Source organism: Phoca vitulina, unplaced genomic scaffold, assembly GCF_004348235.1.
Source record: "Phoca vitulina isolate PV1807 unplaced genomic scaffold, GSC_HSeal_1.0 scaffold2, whole genome shotgun sequence".
NCBI classification, from domain to species: Eukaryota; Metazoa; Chordata; class Mammalia; order Carnivora; family Phocidae; genus Phoca; species Phoca vitulina.
The window spans coordinates 88,531,056-88,550,783 of record NW_022589705.1 but is presented as its reverse complement, the minus strand read 5'-3'; the positions used below and the strand labels follow the sequence as shown (position 1 = coordinate 88,550,783).

The window sequence follows — 19,728 nt, the reverse complement described above, 5'->3', positions numbered from 1 at the left end:
TCTTGCCAGCTGCAGTGCAGTCCTACCGGGCCCTGAAGCTCAGCTCTGGCCCCACCGTCCCTGGGGCTGAGCAGCCACCAGGCTGCAGCTCGAGGCTGCAATGATTTAAGATTAGTTCTGGACCAGCTGCTCTGAAGAAGGGGATCAATATGGCCTTTTACCTGCATTGCACACCGCGGAGGGCATCAGGAGGGCGTTGGGTGCGGGGAGGCAGGACAGAGGAAGGGGTGGTGGGTCGGAGGGAGCATGCGACCCGTCTGCAGGCAGGGAAATTGAAAAGTTTGTGTGCTGCCTGGTGCGGGCAGCTCACCTTCAGTACACACAGCCCTTCGGCACAATAACGAGGTGATCACCATGCATATTTAATGAAGCTGCACTCGGGCCGCTGCTTGGGATAGAGAGGAAGCCTGCCCACCTCAGCGCCGGGGCTCTGGAAACAGCCCGGACTGGCTGCTGCCTAATGACGCCGTCTGTGGGGCCCGGCTTGTGGCCGGCTGGGCCAGGGGGAGCAGGGCTGCCGTCCCAGGGCTCAGCACACTTCTCTGCAGAACGCTTTACTTCAGAGGAAGGGCACTGCTTATTAGCAGCGACGTGGCACATTCTCCCCCAGGCTGGAGAAAACCGTCGGTGGGGATTTGGGGTGCTTAGAACTAACTGCTCAGTGCTCCGAGCCAGGGGGCCCGGGAGTGTGCCTGCTGGGGCTCTGGCCCAAATGTGGAGACATAAGGAGTTAATCTAGGGATTGTGTTAACTCCAAGGAGCTTTCCCTGATTTTTACCACCCCCAGGAAAGTGATACTAACCAACGTATATGGATCGGGTATGGGTTTAAGTACTTTGCAGGAATTAACATGTTTAATCCTCAGATCACCCTATGAGATGAGCATTATTATTATTCCCACTTTATGGATGAGGAAACAGAGGGACAGAGAGGTTAAGTGACTTGCCCCAGGTCACACAGCTAGAAGGAGGCTGAGCTGGGATCTGAACATGGACGTCTGACTCCTCAGTCTGCTCTTGATCTCTGTGTCAGCTGCTTGGGTAGGCAGAAGGCTGTGTCCTTTGGGCTGCGTTTGTCCCCCACAGTTTCTGTCCTGTTAAATGTAATTGCTGGGAACTCTGATTTGTTTACGCACGTGCTTTTTTCACCAGCATGTCTTCCGGGCCAAGGATTGCTGCCTGTTCATTTTCCTTTCCCCGGTGTCCGGCTTACACAGCGGTGCTCTGAGTCAGTAGTCACGGTGTATGGACAGATGGGTGTCCTGATTCCCAGGCCCTCTGTGTGGGGTGCTGGAGGGATGGACGTGAGTAAGACCTGGTCTCAGCTCCTTGGGGGCCCAGAGGCCAGTGTGGGGAGCAGACCCGGGGTGCTGAGTGTCAGCCCAGGGTGAGGAGACTGCGAGGGGGCAAGCCCAGTGGGAACCCAGGGGAGGCACGAGGGGTGCCAGATCCAGCTGGAGGAGGGACAGGAGCTGGTGAGGTTCCTGGAGGTCAGGACCCCTGAGCTGGACTGGGCAGGTGCGTGGCTGTGATGAGTGCAGGAAGAGAGGAGGCAGGGAAGATGCTCTGAGCAGAGAGCGCACCATGAGCTGGGTCAGAGTCAGCCCCGCCGAGCACAGATACGGTTTGGAGGGCTCCCTGGGGACAGGCCTCTCACTGCACCCCTGCCCCCCACCAGCTGTGTCCATTTAGGTCCACTTGGCCCCCAGTGGCCACCCTGACCTTGCTGAGCCTGCCCCCTGCGGAGCCAGCCCCCACAGTGTGTCTCTAGGTGTGACGCTGGCCCACCGACTGCTTGTTCGGCTCCTTGATCCCAGTGGAGCCGCCGCGAGACCTGTTAAAGCATAATGTAGCTCACCAGGGCCCGTGTCAACACCGCATCCTTGTGTTCATTATCTGGATCGGCACCTTCAGAGTCTAATCCAGTCATATGGAGTTCATTTTAACCGATCGCTGGAGGGGAAGCCGGCTGTGGGATGGTTGTTGCATCTTAATTAAAGAATAAACTTACTGGGGACAGGTCACCTGGGAAGTGCCGGAACACAGGGCAGGTTGTATCAGTGTTTGGGCCCGGGGCCTGGCTCCTGTCCTGCAGGGCTGTTGTGAGGGTTAATTGGGGCAGCCTCTCTCTCATGAGACCCCAGCTCTCCCACCGGCGGAGAAGTCTGTCTGGACCACCTCCCCTCCTCCACACGCACCGCGTCACCCCCTGGGACCGGCCGCCACAGCACCGTGCTCCTTCACAGCACTGGCCAAAGCTGCATGTTGACGTTTTGGGGACAATTACCGGATTAACGAGACCGAGACTGTGTAGGGCAGGACCACGCCTGCTTGGCTCCCATTGCATGCCTGGTGCTGAGACCAGGCTGATGTGTAGCAGGTTCTCAGTGCAGGGCTGTGATGGGTGTTTCCTTTAGGGCGATGGGCTCTGGCTGTGGTGGACAAGGAGGGGAGATTTGGACAGGGGTGTGCTGTTAACCTGCTTCAGAGCTCAGTGCTGAGCACATGAAGGGCGCTTCTCAGAGCGTGTGCTGTCGATAATCCCACCTGGCTCGGGCTCCCATACATCCTGCGGTCGCCACGCCCTCAGCGCCTGGCCACTGGCCTCTGATATGGGCACTGATGCTTTTGGTCCTCAGGCATGCCCGAAAAGAAACTTCTCTGGATTCCTGAACACCAACAGCCCCCAGATGTCCCCCTGCCCACCCCCACGTGGGGCCACCTTCCCCCCCCTTAATTTTCACGTTTAGTGCCCAAACTTAGTTTGCATGTATTAGCTGTTGTAAATCTATCATAACAGTGTGACGTGGCATGAATAATGCATCACTGGGCTGTATTAGTTTTCTGTCTCCTATCTTATTTATGACACGAAACGGGTGGGAATTTGCAAAAGCGAAATCTAGGCGCAGGGCTTCCTGGGTAATGGTATGCAAATTGGCGTGAGGGCGGAAAGATTCACCCAGTCCTGGGGGTGCCCGAGCCCCAGTGTGTGGGCCACCTGAGCATGCGGGGAAGGGCTCATGCCACTGCAGGGAGTCATCTCTGTTCACAGTTTTGTCTTAATTTTCTTAAGTGTATGTGTCATTGCTGTTGTCATCCTATTGTTTTTTTAAAATGAAAAGTTGGCAGTTGAAACTTGAGACATTGATTTTCTAAAGGTTGTGGAGACTTCCCAGGAGGCTCAGACAGTGAGCATTTTCCAGCAGCAGGAAGAATTGAGGTTAGACTTTCAGAAGAACTTCCTTTCAGGAAGCTTGTGAAGGACAGGGGCTGGGGGTGGGTTTGGGGCTCCTGTGGGGCCCCCTCCTGGGGAGGGTATCGAGGGGCCAGGCATGACTCAGGGCCAGCTCTGCTCCAGGGCTCTGGGGGTTGTGAGGAGGTATCTCCAGGGATGTCCTGTGGGGCTGGGGATGGCTGAGGGACAGGGCTCCAGGCCCCCTCTCTCCTCACTGGGAAGAGCTCAGAGCTTTCCTGTATCCCATATTTGGTCTCCCCCTGTCCTGGAAGATTTAGGTTGGTAAAGGATTTCATGGTGTAAAAACAAGTGGTTTGAAGCTGTCGGCTCAGGGAGCAGGTTCTGTGAAGCCGTGGAGAAGCCAAGTGAGGTGGTGGGGGGAAGGCAGATGGAAGAGGATATTATGGAGAGAACAGATGGGGGACTGGAGGTGAGGGAGGGGGCAGACGATAGTGGCAGGTGGCAGTCCTCCGCCTCTGAGCCCCTGCCCCCCAGCGTCTCTGGCTGTCAGTCTGTCCTCCCATCCATGTCCCCCCACTCCTCTGCGGTCACTCTCCCCTCTGAGCCCCGCCGCAGGGGGGAGGGAGGACAGACACCAAAGGAGCAGCTTCCTAGCCCCCTAGAAGCTGGCAAAGACACACAGAGCCACGAATGGACCCCTGAAGGCCGGGCCCTGGGCTGGGCCTTCCTACAGTGGAGACTGGGAGTCTGAGGCCAGGACCAGACTCCAGGTGTCATCATAGATCGAGTGAGATCACACAGGGAGGGGCTCAGGCCAGCGCCTGGCGCACTCAGACCATTACAGGATGGTCATCTCACGCCTGGCAGCTAGACTGGGGGAGGGTCTGCTGGGCCGGAAGCTCTAAGGGGGCAGTCCTGCTGCCATGACTGAGTGGGCTCACATGGTGGTCAGCGTGGGCTTGGGAGCTGGGCTGGCTGGCTTCAGCCCCTGGCTCCCCGCCACGTGCCTCCACTTCCCCAGCTGTAAAATGGGGATAATTACAGAACCCACCCCAGGGCTAAGCAGCTGGATGCATGTGAAGCACACCGTGTCACAGCTGTTTTACAGGGACAGGACTTGGTCAGGATCACGTGGGACATCCGATGGTGGAGCCAGGATCTCCAGCTCCTTCTTCTCTAGTGCCTGGTCCCGAGGCCCGGGGTCCACCATGTCTGGCTCGATGGCCAGAGGCAAAGGGCCAGGCGTCGGCTCCCCCGGATACCTGGGGAGAGAAGGCAGTGGGGTGAGACAGTGGCCAGCACAAGTCCTGACCCAGAGTAGGTGCCCTGGATGCAGGGGCCTTATCCTTGTGCCCGTGCTCTGCTGTGGGGCAGACATGCCTTCCACCGAGCCCGGGAGCCCAGGAGAGGAGTGACAGTGTGGCCAAACGGGAACCAGGCCTCCTGGAGCAGGTTCAGTGAGAATGGGTGTGTGGGAAGAGGCTCCTGAGCAGTGTGAGCAGACACATGGGGGTGAGGACCGCTTGTGTGTGTGAACAGGTGTGTGTGCACCTGTGTATGTGTGCAGGTGAGAGGCGGAAATTGGTCAATTACATTCACATTGTTTAGTCCTTGACTGTAGCTTGAATCCCATTGACAGCATCCAGTTGGGCTCTGGGGATCTGGGTCAAGCCTGGAATCATTCCCCTGTCCCCGTGGTGCCCCTGCCCCCTGCCCAGCTGTCTTGGGTGCAGATCCGTGCCTGGAACTGAGACGTGACCCTTCCTGGCGCCTCTCACACCCTCAGCAGGAGGGCGGCACAGCCTCCTTGGCCGAGCGTGCTCACCTCTGCTGCTGTGGCCAAGGGGAGTCCAGAACAGTGGGGAGAGGTCATATGTGCTCAGTGACAAGCAGGTGTGGCATAGGGATATTTAACTTTTGGGAGGCCGAGGGTGGTTTGCAGACTCTTTAGAGATATTGGCAAAAACGGCTGACCATCCTTCTAGAAAAATGTACCAGAGGTGCCAAATATTTCACAGATAATTCCAAAACGGGTTGTTAAAAGTTCAGAGCAGGCTGTCAGTCTTGGAGTGGGCAGGGCCATCCATCTGTCTGTCCCTTTTCTGTTCCCGTGGTGGCCCTGAGCTGGAAGAGTCCAGCACCAGGTCAGGACTCTTGTAACCCACACTTCAGAGATGAGTCAGCTGAGCCCCAGAGGTGCTGACTGACTTGCTGGTGAGAGATGGAGTCACATCTAAAGCCCCTCCCCCCCGCCCAGCGAAATGCCCCGGAAGGACCCCTCTGCTTCTGGCACGTGATCCCTTGGTTGTGACCAGGTCAGACTCCAAAGGCAGTGTGTGGAGGCGTTGGACGGAGCCCACACAAAGGTGTCTTTGTGTGTGGCTCAGAGACCGGGTATGGGCTGTGGAGTCCCACCAGGGTGACCATCCGTCCCAGCTTGCCCAGGACTGGGTGTCCGGCTTCTGGTGCTACCGCTGTGCCTCCCCCTGCAAACCGGGGCGGCTGGTCACCCTGAGCTGGCATCCTGGCGTTCCCCCCCATTTCCTGCACTGTGACTTTGTGAGGGTCATTCAGCCTCTCTATTTGTTTCCTCAGCTGTGAAATGTTGATAAGAGTAAGATAGATAAAGAAAGGGAAGGGAGTTGTGCCGATTGCCTTTAAACCACAGACTGCACCTGCCCACCTGCCCAGAGCAGCCGCTCGGAGCGGGACCTCTGCGTCTCCACCCCCAGCCTGTCCCCTGGCTGGTGGAGTGAGCCCGCACCGTGGATGTCTCTTGAAGCCTGCCTGTTTGATGAGGATGGCGGTGGTGCCCTCATTCCAGGTGGCTGGGGCGTGACATGGAGGCAGGGCTGGCTGAGGGGCTGGCACGTGCTCCGTGGGCGATCTCTGGACCAGGCAGCCCGCCCTGGTGACCGAGCAAGGAGCGGGACGGAGAGCCCCTGCATGCCCACGCTCTGTTGGGGTGCCCGGCAGGAGATGCCTGGGGGAGCATCCCGAGCTTGGAGTCCAGGGGTCAGGCCCATGCCCAGCTCTGCCCCTGCCCCATGGGACCACCTGGGCTCACATTCCCCTTTCTAGGGTCGGCCCCTCTTCTCTCATAAAGGTCTTTGCGAGGAGGAAATATTGTGGCGTGGGGAGGGCCTGGCACACAGTAGGTGCCCAGCAGGTCGGAGCCATGCCAGCCTTCTGCCATCCCTTTGGCAGCCCCCAGCCAGCCCCGAACGTCCCAGTGCTCCTTCCCGGCTCCTTGGCATCCTCTCAGCTCCAGTGACTTTGAGTGGTGAGCTGCTCACCCTGGGAATTTATAGAAACCGAGCACAGAAGCGTCACCTGGAGGCACATAAATATTGTACGATGGAGGTTGAGCTGCGTCAGCACAGTCTGGAGCGGCGTCACTCACCTGAACCATATGGTGCACGTGCCTGCAGCCGGGCGAGGGGGACAGGCCGTAGGGGGCCGGTGCAGCACCCCTGCTCTCTTCCTAGCTCCCCGACCAGCTCCTCGCTGCAGGTGGCACGCACGGAGCACTCGCGGTGGCCAGCCCCGCCCGCGGAGCCTCCCGGGACTCCAGAGGGCAGGTTCTCCTCCTGGCCCCATTGACAGGTGAGAGGGGAGAGACAGTGACCTGGCCAGAGGTGAGCCAGGAGCTAGGGGTCAGACCCAGGCCCTTCCCTCGGCTGCCGGCTTTTTTTTTTTTTTTAAATAACTTTGTCTCCCCCCCAACTTTTTATTTAGAGAAATTTCAAACTACAGTAAAGTTGAAAGAATAGTACGATAAACACACAAATATTCTTTACCTAGTTAACCAACTGTTAGCGTTCTGCCGTAATCCCCCATATTATACATACACTCCCTTTGTTGGCTATGCCACTTAAAAGTCAGTTGCAGACATTATTACTCTTCACCCCTAAATAGGGAGGGGTGGCATGGCTATCCCACATAACTTCCACAGCATCATCCTACCCGGGAATTCAACGTGGAATTGTGTCTGGAGGTGCCTTTTCCCCAGTCGTCCCCCAAATATCTTGTATAGCTTCTCTCCTGACCCCATGCAGGATCCAGCTGGGATTGAACATTGCATTTGGTTTTCATGCCTCTTTAGTCTCTTTTTAATCTAGAACAATACTTCTGCCTTTATTTTATTTTTTGTCTCCGTGATACTGACTTTTTTTTTTGAGAAATCCAAGCCACGGTCTCATAAAAATTTCACAACCAGGAATTGGCTGGTGTTTTCTCAGATGGGCTTTGAGTGTGCAGCCAGATTCTGCGTGGGGAGCTGTGGGCTTCTCATGGCATGGCAGGAGGAGGGGGGAAATGCAGGCTGGTCCCATCCCGGATGGGTTCAGGCAGGTCCTTCAGGGGTCCCCATCCTAAAGGGACTGGTTTCCCTTTGTAATTCCTGGGTCCCCTGCAGGGAATTCCTTCAGAACGTGTGCATATCCTGTTCCTCGGCAAACTTTTGCCCCAAACTTTCATTATTTCAAGAGGAGTTCTCCTTATCCTGACTCAACCCCCCTTCCTCTACCACCTCTACACATTTATAGACTCTTTTAAAATCCAGTGTGCTATAATCCAGGACCATCGCTCCTCTTGATACTCAAATTGTCTCAAATTTGGCCAATAGGAGCCCCTTCGTGTTGGCTCCTGGGTCCCTTGGTCACTTACTTCCCCATTATTCATGGGGTGCTTCCCTGCTCTTCTGCATCGGGAGAAGTTCTGCCCCTCATGGGCCATTTCTCTGGGGTATCCAGGCTGGTTCCCTTTCGTGGGCATGGAGTCTGGGGTGCTCCCTGCTGCTGGATGTCATTGCTTCCAGACCCTTTCAGTGCACAGGGCCAGGAAAAAGAACTTAGGTTCGCACAGACAGCTCTGATCCAGATCTGAGACTGCGGACCTTCACCCTCACCTTCTCTCACTCTGTCTTCGACTCTTCTCGCTGTGAAAACCCTGGCCCCCGAGAATAATCTCTGTGAACTTCAGCCACACCACGTGGTGTCCAAATCGCTGGGCCCGTCCCAGCACCCACACCAAGTCTACTATGTCAAGTCCAGGACTTTGCAGATCTTTCTGTCCTTAAGGCCCCGGGGTGTGTGGTCAGCGGGCTGAATTCCCACGCTGCCGGAATGGGTTCTTTTCTGTGTGGGTGTGGCCATGTTCAATAAAAGGGGACCCACCCAGACAGGGGACAGGCCTCTGTAGTCTGAGGGTCACTGTTTGCAGACCACGGTCTAGAATATCATCCTAACGCAGTTCCTGGGGCAGGATGAGCAGCCGGCAAGTCGCCCTGCCTGGACTGTGGGGGCCGAGTAGGCAGGAGGTGCCGGGCCTCCCGGAGCTCAGAGGAGGGACAGGACTGTGCTGGTGGCTGCTGGGCAGGGGGCCTTCTTCAGAGACAAAGAGGATAGAGGCCTCTGAGAGGGAAGGTGACCCACACTGCTGGGCTCCAAGACCGGCCAGGGGCTAGAGGAGGGGTCCAGAGGGGAGAAATGGGAAGCTAGCACTGAGCCCAGTGGGCAGCAAGGACTGGGCCTCACTGCTGCCTGCCCCACCCCCCCAGGAGTACCGGGGCCCATGCTGCCAGCATGCCACCTGCCCTGTCCTGTGTCCCCGGGAGGCCCAGCCGGGACTCCCAGGACCTGGCTCCGTGAGCGGGCTCCTGGCCTGGGGAGGGGGCCCGGAGAGCTGGGAGATCACGGAGGAGGGAGGGGCTGAAGCCGCCACACCCGTTGCTCATGCCTCCTGCCCTTTCCCCCACCGTGTACCACGGGGCTTGGCAGGTTCGCACAGGCCTGTGTAAAGGCCTTCAGGCCCGGGGGCACACTTGTTATGCCTCTGGAGAAATGAGCCTGATTTCCACTGCTGACTTCTCTTTTAGTTGGATTCTGACTCAGGCGCGGCTTTCCACGGCCCTAGGCCTCCTGGTTCCCACACGCTCTGGCTGTCTTGGAGGCTTCCAACCCTTCCACGGGAGCGGGGCGAGCACGCACACGCCTTCCTGTCGGCGTGCGTGCGTGTGTGTGCGCAAGTGTGTGCGTGCCGTGTTGGGGGAAGGGAGGTCTGCAGACAAAGCCTGTCGGGTGCCCCCCTCCACCCTGTGCCCCCTCCGTTTATCGGTCGGCTCGTTGACGGCGGGCCCCGTGGGAAGTGGGGTCCAGCCTCCGTGGCTCGTCTGGCTCCTCTGCTGGCCTCTCCCGCAGGGCCCGTCGGGAGGCGTCCTGCTTGGATCTGGTCTCCACCTGGGGCTGGGCCTTCAGGAACGTTGTCTTGAGCTCAGGCTGGTTCGGGAAGATGAGGACCCCGGCCGCCCAGGGTTCCTGGGAAGGACTAAGGAGAACTGAAAGCCAGCGCTCCGGGGCTGTGGGCAGCAGACTTGGGGGTGAAGGGCCACAGGGATGAAGTTGCTCCTCTCCCCTTGCACTGTGTGGGCTGGGCCCAGCTTGCGGAGGCTGTGAGGGGCTTGGCCTCCCTCTAAATCCCAGAGGCTCACTGGCTGAGCCTCCAGGACCTGGGCCTTCATTGGGGGGGGGGGGGTTGCTGAGGAAAGAGGAGCAGAGACCCCCCGCCAGCCCCTTGTGTGAGCCCCCAGTCTGAGGGAGCAGGAGTGTGCCACACCTCATATGAGACCCCCCTCCTCGCCGCTGGGGAGCCCCCACTTTGATGGAGACAACATGCCTCTGCCCTGGGTGAACTTCCTGGCTGAGAGGGAGCTGGGGCTTCTGCTCTCAGGGTCCCCCCATTCAGGGACGAGCTGTGCCACAGAACCCTGCCTCCTGAGAGCAGCCTGGCCCGAGGGGAGGGGAGGATGTTGCTCGGCCTCTCCCCTCCCCTAACCCGGGGCCCTGAGCTTCCTGTCCCCATCAGCCTGGGCCACATGCAGAGCTCAGGCACCAGGGACTGGCTCAGAAAAGCAATTGTGTGGGTCACAGTCTTGCTCTCACGGGCTTGGCTCCCCATGGACACCCCTGCCCCAAACAGCCGGCTTCCTTATCTCAGTGGGAAGCTTCTTGGTGATCTGAGCTGGGAGGAGTTGGGGCCACTCCTCACTCCCTGAGCCCGTGCGAGGCCCACACCTCCAGCCCCTGCCACGTGGCTGTCGAAGCGAACGTCCTTCAGAGGCAAACCTGATCATGTCACTTCCCAGCCTAGCCCCTCGGGCACTTAACTGCCGTCAGCCTTCCCCGTGGACGTGGACGGCAGCATCCTGGGGCGCTCTCCCCCTCCGTCTAACCACGGGCCCCACTCTGACACCTTTCTGTTTCTCACACACGCGGTGCTCATTCCTGCGGGGCCTTCACACTCCCCCACCCCAGCCCCGCTCCCTGGTACAGAATGCACCTGTTTGTTCCTAATCTCCAGGAATTCTCCTCTGACTCCCATCTGTCTGCTCTGCTCTTTCTTTTTCCTTTTTTTTTTAAATTTTTTTTTTTTTTTTTTTAAGATTTTATTTATTTGCAAGAGAGAGAATGAGAGACAGAGAGCATGAGAGGGAGTGAGAGGGAGGAGGGTCAGAGGGAGAAGCAGACTCCCCGCCGAGCAGGGAGCCCGATGCGGGACTCGATCCCGGGACTCCAGGATCATGACCTGAGCCGAAGGCAGTCGCTTAACCAACTGAGCCACCCAGGCGCCCTCTTTTTCCTTTTTTTAAAAATTCAAGCCCAAAGTCAAAGTGAGAGGCCTTCCACATAATAAGTGCCTGACATCCCGTAATTGTTTTTGTTCTGTAAGTTTGCAGTGCACAGCTTTACAGTTTGACATCTGTATACGTTACAAGTCTGGTTACCATCCGTCACCATACAGCTGACCCCTCACCCCTTCCACCCGTGCCCCCAAACCTGCTTCCCCTCTGGTAAGCATTAGTCTGTTCTCTGCATCTGTGAGTTTGTTTTTGTTTTATTTTGTTTGTTTGCTCATTTTGTTTTGTTTTTTAGATTCTACATAAGAGTGAAATACTGCAGTATTTGTCTTTCTCTGACTTATTTCACTTAGCAAAATTCCTTCTAGGTCCATCCATGTCACAGATGGTGTGTGTCATTCTTTTTATGGCTGAGTAACATTCCATGCTGTCAATACACCACATCTTCTTTATCCATCCATCTACCGATGGACAACTTAGGTTGTTACCGTATCTTGGCGATCGTAAACGCTACTTTAGTGAGCATAGGGGTGCATGTATCTGTTTGAATTAGCGCTGTTGTATTCTTTGAAAAAATACCCTGAAGTGGAATGGCTGGGTCACAGGGTAGTTCTGTTCTTAATTTTTTGAGGAACCTCCATACCGGTTTCCACAGTGGCTGTACCTGTGTGATTCCCACCAAGGGTGCACGAGGGTTCTCTTGTCTCTACATCCTCGCCAACACTGGTTACTTCTTGTGTTTTTGATTTTAGCCATTCTAATAGGTGTGAGGTGATAGCTTACTGTGGTTTTGATTTGCATTTCCCTGATAACTGGCGATGTTGAGCATCTTCTCATGTGTCTGTTGGCCATCTGGAGGTCTTTGGAGACACGTCTATTCAGATCCTCTGCCCATTTTTAAATTGTGTTGTTTGGGGTTTTTGTTGTTGTTATTGTTGAGTTGTATGAGTTCTTTATGTATTTTGGATACTAACCCCCTCTTCTGTTTAGCAGGTTGCCTTTTTGTTTTGATGATGGGTTCCTTTGCTGTGCAGAAGCTTGTTAGTTAGTCCCCCTTGTTTGTTTTTACTTTTGTTTCCCTTTCCTTTGGAGTCAGATCCACAAAGATGTCACTAAGACCCATGCCAGGGAGCTTACCAGCTCTGTTTTCTTCTGGGAATTTGATGGTTTCAGGTCTTACATTCAAGTCTTTAATCCATTTTGAGTTCATTTTTGTGTCTGGTGTAAAATAGGGGTCCAGTTTCTTTCTTTTGCTTACGGCTGTCTAGTTTTCCCAGCACCATTGATTGAAGAGATGGTCCTTTCTCCATTGTGTGTTCTTGGCTCCTTTGGCATAGATTCATCGTCCATATGTGTGCAGGTTTCTTTCTGGGCTCTCAGTTCTGTTCTGTTGACCTGTGTGTTTCTTTTTGTACCAATACTGTACTGTCTTGATTACTATAGTTTTATAGTCTAGTTTGAAATCAGGGAGCATGATACCTCCAGCTTTGTTTCTGTTTCAAGATTGCTTTAACTATTTGCGATCTTTTGTGGTTCTGTACAAATTTTAGAATTATTTGTTGTAGTCCTGTGAAATGTGCGTTGGAACTTTGATAGGGATTGCATTAAATCTGTAGACTGCTTTGGGTAGGAGGGACATTTTTTTTTTTTAAGATTTTTATTTATTTATTTATTTTGAGAGAGAGAGACAGAGATAGCGAGAGAGATAGTGAGCGAGAGCACGAGTGGGGAGGAGAGGACGAAGCAGGCTCCATGCTGAGGAGGGAGCCCAATGTGGGACTCGATCCCAGGACCCTGGGATCATGACCTGAGCCGAAGGCAGACGCTTAACCGACTGAGCCACCCAGGCGCCCAAGATGGACATTTTTTAAATATTCTTCCAGTTAGTTCCATGAGCATGAACTGTCTTTCCATCTATTCATGCCTTCTTCAATTTCTTTAATCAATGTCTTATAGTTTTCAGTGTACAAGTCTTTCACTTCCTTGGTTAAATTTATTCCTAGGTGTTTTATTCTTTTTGATACAATTGTAAATGGGTTCATTTTCTTGTTTTCTCTCTCTGATGAATCGTTATTAGTGCACAGAAATGCCACAAATGTCTGTATATTGATTTTGTATCTTGCAACTTTACTGAATTCATTTATTAGGTGTAGTGGTTTTCTGGTGTATTCTTTAAGGTTTTCTCTATATAGTATCATATCCTCTGCAAATAGCGACAGTTTTACTTCTTCCTTTCTGATTTGGATGTCTTTTATTTCTTTTGTTGCCTAATTGTTGTGACTAGGACTTCCAATACTATGTTGAATAAAAGTGGCGAGAGTGGGCGTCCTTGTCTTGTTCCTGTTCTTACAGGAAAAGCTTTTAGCTTTTTACTGTTGAGGATGATATTCACTGTAGGATTGTCATACATACAGCCTTTATTATGTTGAGGTACATTCCCTCTATACCCACTTTGTTTTGAGAGTTTTTCAACATCACAAATGGATATTGAATTTTGTCAAATGCTTTTTCTGCATCTATTGAAATGATCATATGATTTTTGTCTTTCATTTTGTTAATGTGCTTTATCACATTGATTGGCAGATGTCGAACATCCTTGTATCCCTGGAGTAAATCCCACTTGGTCATGGTCAATATATTGTTGGGTTCAGTTTGCCGATATTTTGTTGAGGATTTTTGCATCTATGTTACTGGCCTGTAATTGGTATCAGGGCTGGTTTGGGTGTCAGGGGTGACGCTGGCTTTATAAAATATGTTTGAAAACTTCCCCTCCCTTCAATTTTTGGGAAGAGTTTGAGAAAGGCAGGTATTAAATCTTCTTTGAGTGTTGGTGGAATTCACCAGTGAAGCCGCCTTGTTCTGGCCTTTTGTTTGTTGGGAGGTTTCTGATTGCTGTTAAAATCTCCTTGCTCTAGTAATCATTCTGTTCAGAATTTCTCTTTCTTCAGTATTCAGTCTTGGAAATTTATATGTTTCTAGGAATTTATCCATTTTTTTTTTCTAGGATAGGAAACCTGTTTTTTTTTCTGGGTTGTTCAGGGTGTTGGCATATCGTTGTTCATAGAAGACCCTGATGATCCTTCGTGTTTCTGTGGTATGAGCCCCACATCTCCCCTCTCATTTCTGATTTTATTTATTTGAGTCCTCTCTCTTTTTTTCTTGGTTAGTCTGGCTAAGGCTTTGTCAATTTGGTTTACTTTTTCGAAGAACCGGCTCTTAGTCTCATTGATCTTGTATATTGTCTTTTTAGTCCCCATTTCACTTATTTCTGTTCCAATCTAATACTTTCTTCCATCTACTAATTTTGAGGTTTGTTTCTTTTTTTCCCCCTAGTTCCTTTAGGTGTAAAGTTATATTGTTTGTTTGAGATTTTACCTGTTTCTTGAGATCAGCCTGCATCGCTACAGACTTCCCTCTTAGAACCACCTCTACTGCCCCCCCACCCAGATTTCAATGTGTTGTATTTTTGTTTTCATTTATCTCTAGGTATTGTTTTGTATTTCTTCTTTGATTTCTTTTTCGACCCATTGGTTTTTCCGTAGCATGTTTTTTAATCTTCCTATTTTGGTGGTTTTTCTCATTTTCTTCTTGTAATTAATTTGTGGTTTCATACCATTGTGGTTGGAAAAGATGCTTGATAAAATGTCGGTTTTCTCGAATTTGTAGAGACTTCTTTTGTGCCCAGCATGTGATCTATCCTGGAGAATGTTCCATGTGTCCTTGAGAAGAATGTGTTTTCTGCCGCTTTTGGGTGGAATGTTCTATAAATATCTGTTGAGTCCATTTGGTCTAATGTGTCATTTAAGGCCGATGTTTCCTTATTCTTTGTTGTTGTCTGGATGATCTATCCATTGATGAAAGTGGGGTATTAAAGTCTTCTACTAGTATTGCATTGCTGTCAGTTTCTCCCTTTAGGTGTGTTAAGATATGTTTTATATATTTTCGTGCTCCCTGTTGGATGCACATGTATTAGTAGAAGTTATATCTTCTGGATTAATCTCTTTATCATTGTGTAGTGCGCCTGTTTGCCTTCTATTACAGTCTTTGTCTGCAAGTCTATTTTGTGTAAGTATTGCTATACCAGCTTTCTTTTCATTTCCATTTGCATGGAATATCTTTTTCTTTCCCTTCGCTTTCAGCCTGTGGGTGTCCTTACTTCGACATTAGTTTTTCGTAGGCAGTGTATAGATGGGTCTTGCTGTTTATCCATGTAGCCACTCTGTGGCTTTTGATTGGAGCATTTAGTCCATTTACATGTAAAGTAATTGTCAATGAGGGTATACTTGTTGCCATTTTGTTAATTGCGTTCTGGCTGTTTTTGTAGTTGCTCTCTGTTCCTTTCTTCTCTTGCTCTCTTCCCTTGTGGTTTGATGGCTTTCTCCTGTTAGGTTTAGATCCCTTTCTCATTTTCTTTTGTGTATTTCCTTGTGGTTACCTTGAGGTTCACGTAAAATCTCCTATGACAATAGCGGTCTGTTTTAAGTTGATAGCAATGTAATTTTAAATACGTTCTAAAGCTTTACCTTTTTACTTCTCACCCCTGATGTTTTATATTTTTGATGACACATTGTGCATTTTTTAATTTTGTGCATCCCTTAACTAATTATTGTGATTTTAGTTAATTTTACCAGTTATGTCTTTTCATCTTTACAGTTGCTTTGTAAGGATTGATTCACTATCTTTGCTATACATTTACTTTTTCCAGTGAGATTTTTACTTTCGTATGTTTTTGTACTAGTAATTAGTGCCATTTCTTTTAAGCTTAAAGGAGGCCCTTTCACATTTCTGGTAGGGCTGGTTTGGTGGTGATGAACTCCTTTAGCTTTTGCTTATCTGGAAAGCTCTTAATCTCTCCTTCAGTTCTGAATGATAACCTTGGTTGGGAGATTTTTCCTCTCAGCACTTTAAATGTGTCATGCTGCTCCTTTTTGGCCTGGAAAGTTTCTGCTGAGAAATCTGCTGATAGCTTTGTGGGGTTTCCCTTGTACATAACAAGTTTTTCTCTTGCTCCTTTTTGGATTCTCTCTTTATCCTTAACTTTTACCATCTTAATTACAACATGTCTTGGTGTGGATTTCTTTGGGTTCATCTTGCTTAGAACTCTGGGTGTTGTGGACCCAGATGTCTGATTCCTTCCCCAGATTAGGGATGTTTTCAGTCATTATTTCTTCTTTTCTGGCCCTTTCTCTCTCTCTTCTCCTTCTGGGATCCCTATAACACAAATGTCATTTCACTCGATGTTGTTCCAAAAGTCTCTTCAGATGTCTTCACTTTTCTTAATTCTTTTTTCATTTTGCTGCACTGTGTGGGTGTTTTTCATTGCTTTATTTTCCAGCCCACTGATTTGTTCTACTTCATCCAGTCTGCCATTGGACCCCTTTAGTGTATTTTTCAGTTCAGTTATAACTTCCGTTTGGTATTTTCCTATATTTTCTATCTCTTTGTTGATGTTCATACTGTGTTCATCCATTCTTCTCCCAAATTTGGGGAGCATCTTTATGACCATCACTTTGAACTCTTTATCAGGTAGTTTGCTTATCTCTGTTTCATTTAATTCTTTTTTTAAGGTTTTGTCTTGTTTTTTAATTTGGAACATATTCCTCTGTCTCTTCATTTTGCCCTACTCTGTGTTTGTTTCTATGTGTTAGGTGAGTCACCAACCTCTCCCAGTCTTAAATGAGTGGCTTTATATAGGGGATGACCTGTGGGGCCCAGAAGTGCAGTCTCTTTGGTCACCAGAGCCATATGCTCAAGGGGTGTCCCCCTTGTGGGCTGTGTGTGCCCTCCTGTTGTGGTGGGGCTGTGGCTGTGGCGCACTGGCTCCTGGCCTGGCTGGGGGCATGTCCACGGCTGCTGGGGTACATTGGTGGACAAGACTCTCAGTGGAATACACTCACTGGCACTATCAGGTTACAGGGAGAATCCAAAATGGTGCCCACCAGTACCAGTGTTAGGAAGGTAGACTGAGATGGTCCTACCAGTGGCTCCAACCTCAGTCCATGGGGAGAGCCCCTGATGTTTTCTGCCATTCTGACAGACCCTTTAAGGTTGTTAGTAAATGGATCTTCTTTATCAGAGATGTATGCTTTTTTTCACATTGGTGTTTTTGACTGGTTTCCAGGTTGAGTGAGTGTGTGCAAGCCCCTTAAGAGTGAGTTTTCTGTTCCCTTCAGTTTTCTAGTTTTCCTGAATGTAATCCCCATTGATTTTCAAAACCTGGTGTTTTGGGGGCTCATCTCTCCTGGGCAAGATCTAAGGGTTGGGAGGCCTGAGGTGGAGCTCGAATTCCTCATTCCTCAGGGGAGTTCTGTACCTTTGTTATCCTTCCCGATTGTGTTGTGCCATGGCGGGGCTTTCTCCCTGGGGAGTCTGTGTCTCTGCCTCTCATCTCGTCTCAATGGTGTCCTTTTATCATTTGTTGTGGAGGCTCTGTTCGTTCAGGTCCCTTTCAGGGGGAATTATTCCATGAGTAGTTGTAGATTGTCGTGTCTGTGGGAGGAGGTGAGTTCAGGATCCACCATCTTGAACCCAACTCCCTACTGTTTCTTGGTTTATCAAATTTTGAACATTATGTGTTGCATCCCTGCTGTAAAAGGTTAGGATTTGACTCACACTACCCACCTCCCTTCCCTGATCGTTGTTGTGTTGCATTTGTAACTCTCGATAACGTACATAGGCTGCCACCTCCTCTTGCATTGACTTTGGCCCTGACTTTCCCTTGTGTCAACTCCTGAGAGCTGACTGTGTGCATTACCATTTTCCTAGCTCTTTGTGTCATGTGGGAAGCTTGTGATGGCCACATTAGAAGTTTTTATACCACGGGGATCGGCCGACATGACAAACCGGCATTCCCTACCCGTTGTTAAACATTTATCGTCGGCACACCACTGCCGGGCTCCTGAGGTTCGCTTCTGGCCCTGAGTCTGGTTCAGGCCGAGGCTAGATTAGCTTGGCCCCCTGAGGCTCAGCCGGAGGGCCCAGCCCAGCACCGACACCCTGCTGTCTGTGCCACAGCAAAGCTTCGAGGCGCACCAGGACGAGACCGTGAGCGTGACGCACATGGTGAAGGCCGGCAGCGGCGTCTGGATGGCCTTCTCCTCCGGCTCCTCCATCCGCCTCTTCCACACCGAGACGCTGGAGCACCTGCAGGAGATCAACATTGCCACCAGGACCACCTTCCTCCTGCCGGGTGAGTCTGCTGCTGGGCATCGTGCCCTGCCGTCCTGGGCCTGTGCAGGGGAGGAGCTGACCTTCATGGAGCACCTTCCACGGCCGGGCAGAGGTGCGTCCGGGCCAGCCCACGTTGTTAGCCCTCGTAGCAGTGTTTGGCCGGCTTTGAAAACTGGCCTCCAAGAGCGGAGGCAGCAGGGCCGGGATTCGAACTCAGGGCTGTCATTCCCAAACCTCTCTTGCTGTCATCACTCTTCCCTCTCACTTCTCGCGGGAAGTGAGGCTCCAGGCTCAACAGACTCTCCCAAGTCGGGCAGCTGCTAAACAGTCATACTGGGTGGGAGCCCAGGCCCATCCGCACCTGCCACTGCTCAGGGTGACCAGAATCCCGATTCTGCCTCACGCCACGTACAGAATGTGAGGCGAGGGGAAAGAGAGAAGGCTGACCAGAGGTCTCTTTCTTTAGAGGTTTTTCTAAGAAAGGCAACTGTCTTGGTTTGCTGGTTGGGGTTTGGAGGCGGGGGGAGAGCGAAGGGCTAGGACATCATCCCCTTGGGGCCCTGCTTCCCCCTGCTGAGCTGTTGGTGATACTCAGCAGAGAGGAGGAAGGTTGGAGCTCCCCTAACACTCTGCTTCTCCCCGCATCTGCCCGAGGCCTCCGCGGCAACCCCCTTCCCACCTGCCGCCCGAGATGCTGCCCACACCCCGCAGGCTCTGCTGGCGGGAGCCAGGGCAGACGCCTTCTCAGGGCCCGTTCCCACCCCCAGCTGGCTTTAGAGCTTGGCCCAGCTTCCACCTGACAAACAGACTGTCTGCGAGGATGCGCAGGCTCCATCCTGTCCAAGCTGGGCCGGGTTCAGCAGCTGGGAGAGCCGAGGGGCCCTGGGGCCAGGGACACGGGGCCGGCCTGGCAGGTGGGGAGCTAATCGTTACAAGGACTCAGCAGATGGGCCATGTGGAGGCCAGAGTGGCCACGTGCTGAGCTGGGGGACTGATCTCCCTGTCCTATGAGGCCGGGCCAAGGACAGGCACATTAGCCAGAACCTAAGGGGATGTGGGGGCCTCTGTCTTACCCCAGAGGCCTGGTCCCTAACCCCAGCTAGGGGACCCAGAGATCACCCTGGCCCCTGCTTCTTCCTGCCAGTCACAGTAGCGGTCCCCGGGTCTGGACTGGTGGTGATAGGGGGCGGTGGTCACTAAGCCCAAGATCAGCGGTGGCAGGGACAGTGTGTAACAGCCGCCTGCCACGCACCCTGCCCCAGCCCTGCACTGAGCCGGGTTCCGAGGGCTTTTAGATACAGGGCCTCACTTCACAGTAACCCACGGAGTGGGGTTTGTCCCCATCGTACACGTGCGGAAGCTGAGGTTTGCTCAGCAGGAAAACGTGGCTTGTCTCTGGTCCTGCAGTGGGCCTGAGGCAGGGCCGGGAGTCCCCTGAGAGTCCCACTATGGGGAACAGGGGAGAGATGGTTTCAGAGGTGGCCCGAGTCCTGGCTCGGCCACCGTGGGGCTCGGGCAGCTCTTGCTGCCTCCTGGGGCCTGTGGTCCCTCTGTGGGAGCAGAGGTGGTTCCTGGCTCAGAGAAATGCCTCTAGGCATGGGAAGGTGCCTTGCCCAGGCTTGGAGCGTGGGACGTGAGTGAGGAGAATAAATGCGCTTTCTGGGATGTGCTGTGCGGGCCTGGGTTATGGCTCTCGTCCTTCTCTTTTCTTCCTCCCTCCCTCCCTC

General features: G+C 52.3%; 1 protein-coding gene across 6 annotated transcripts in view; it reads left to right on the top strand.

Moving 5' to 3' along the window:
- ARHGEF10L (Rho guanine nucleotide exchange factor 10 like) overlaps positions 1–19,728 on the top strand; it is a 142,465-nt gene that overhangs the window by 114,787 nt on the left and 7,950 nt on the right. For all 6 annotated transcript variants that reach the window (XM_032392665.1, XM_032392656.1, XM_032392646.1 and 3 more), the window contains one exon: positions 17,846–18,020. In XM_032392665.1, the coding sequence (XP_032248556.1) occupies positions 17,846–18,020 (175 nt within the window). The remainder of the gene's footprint in view (positions 1–17,845; positions 18,021–19,728) is intronic.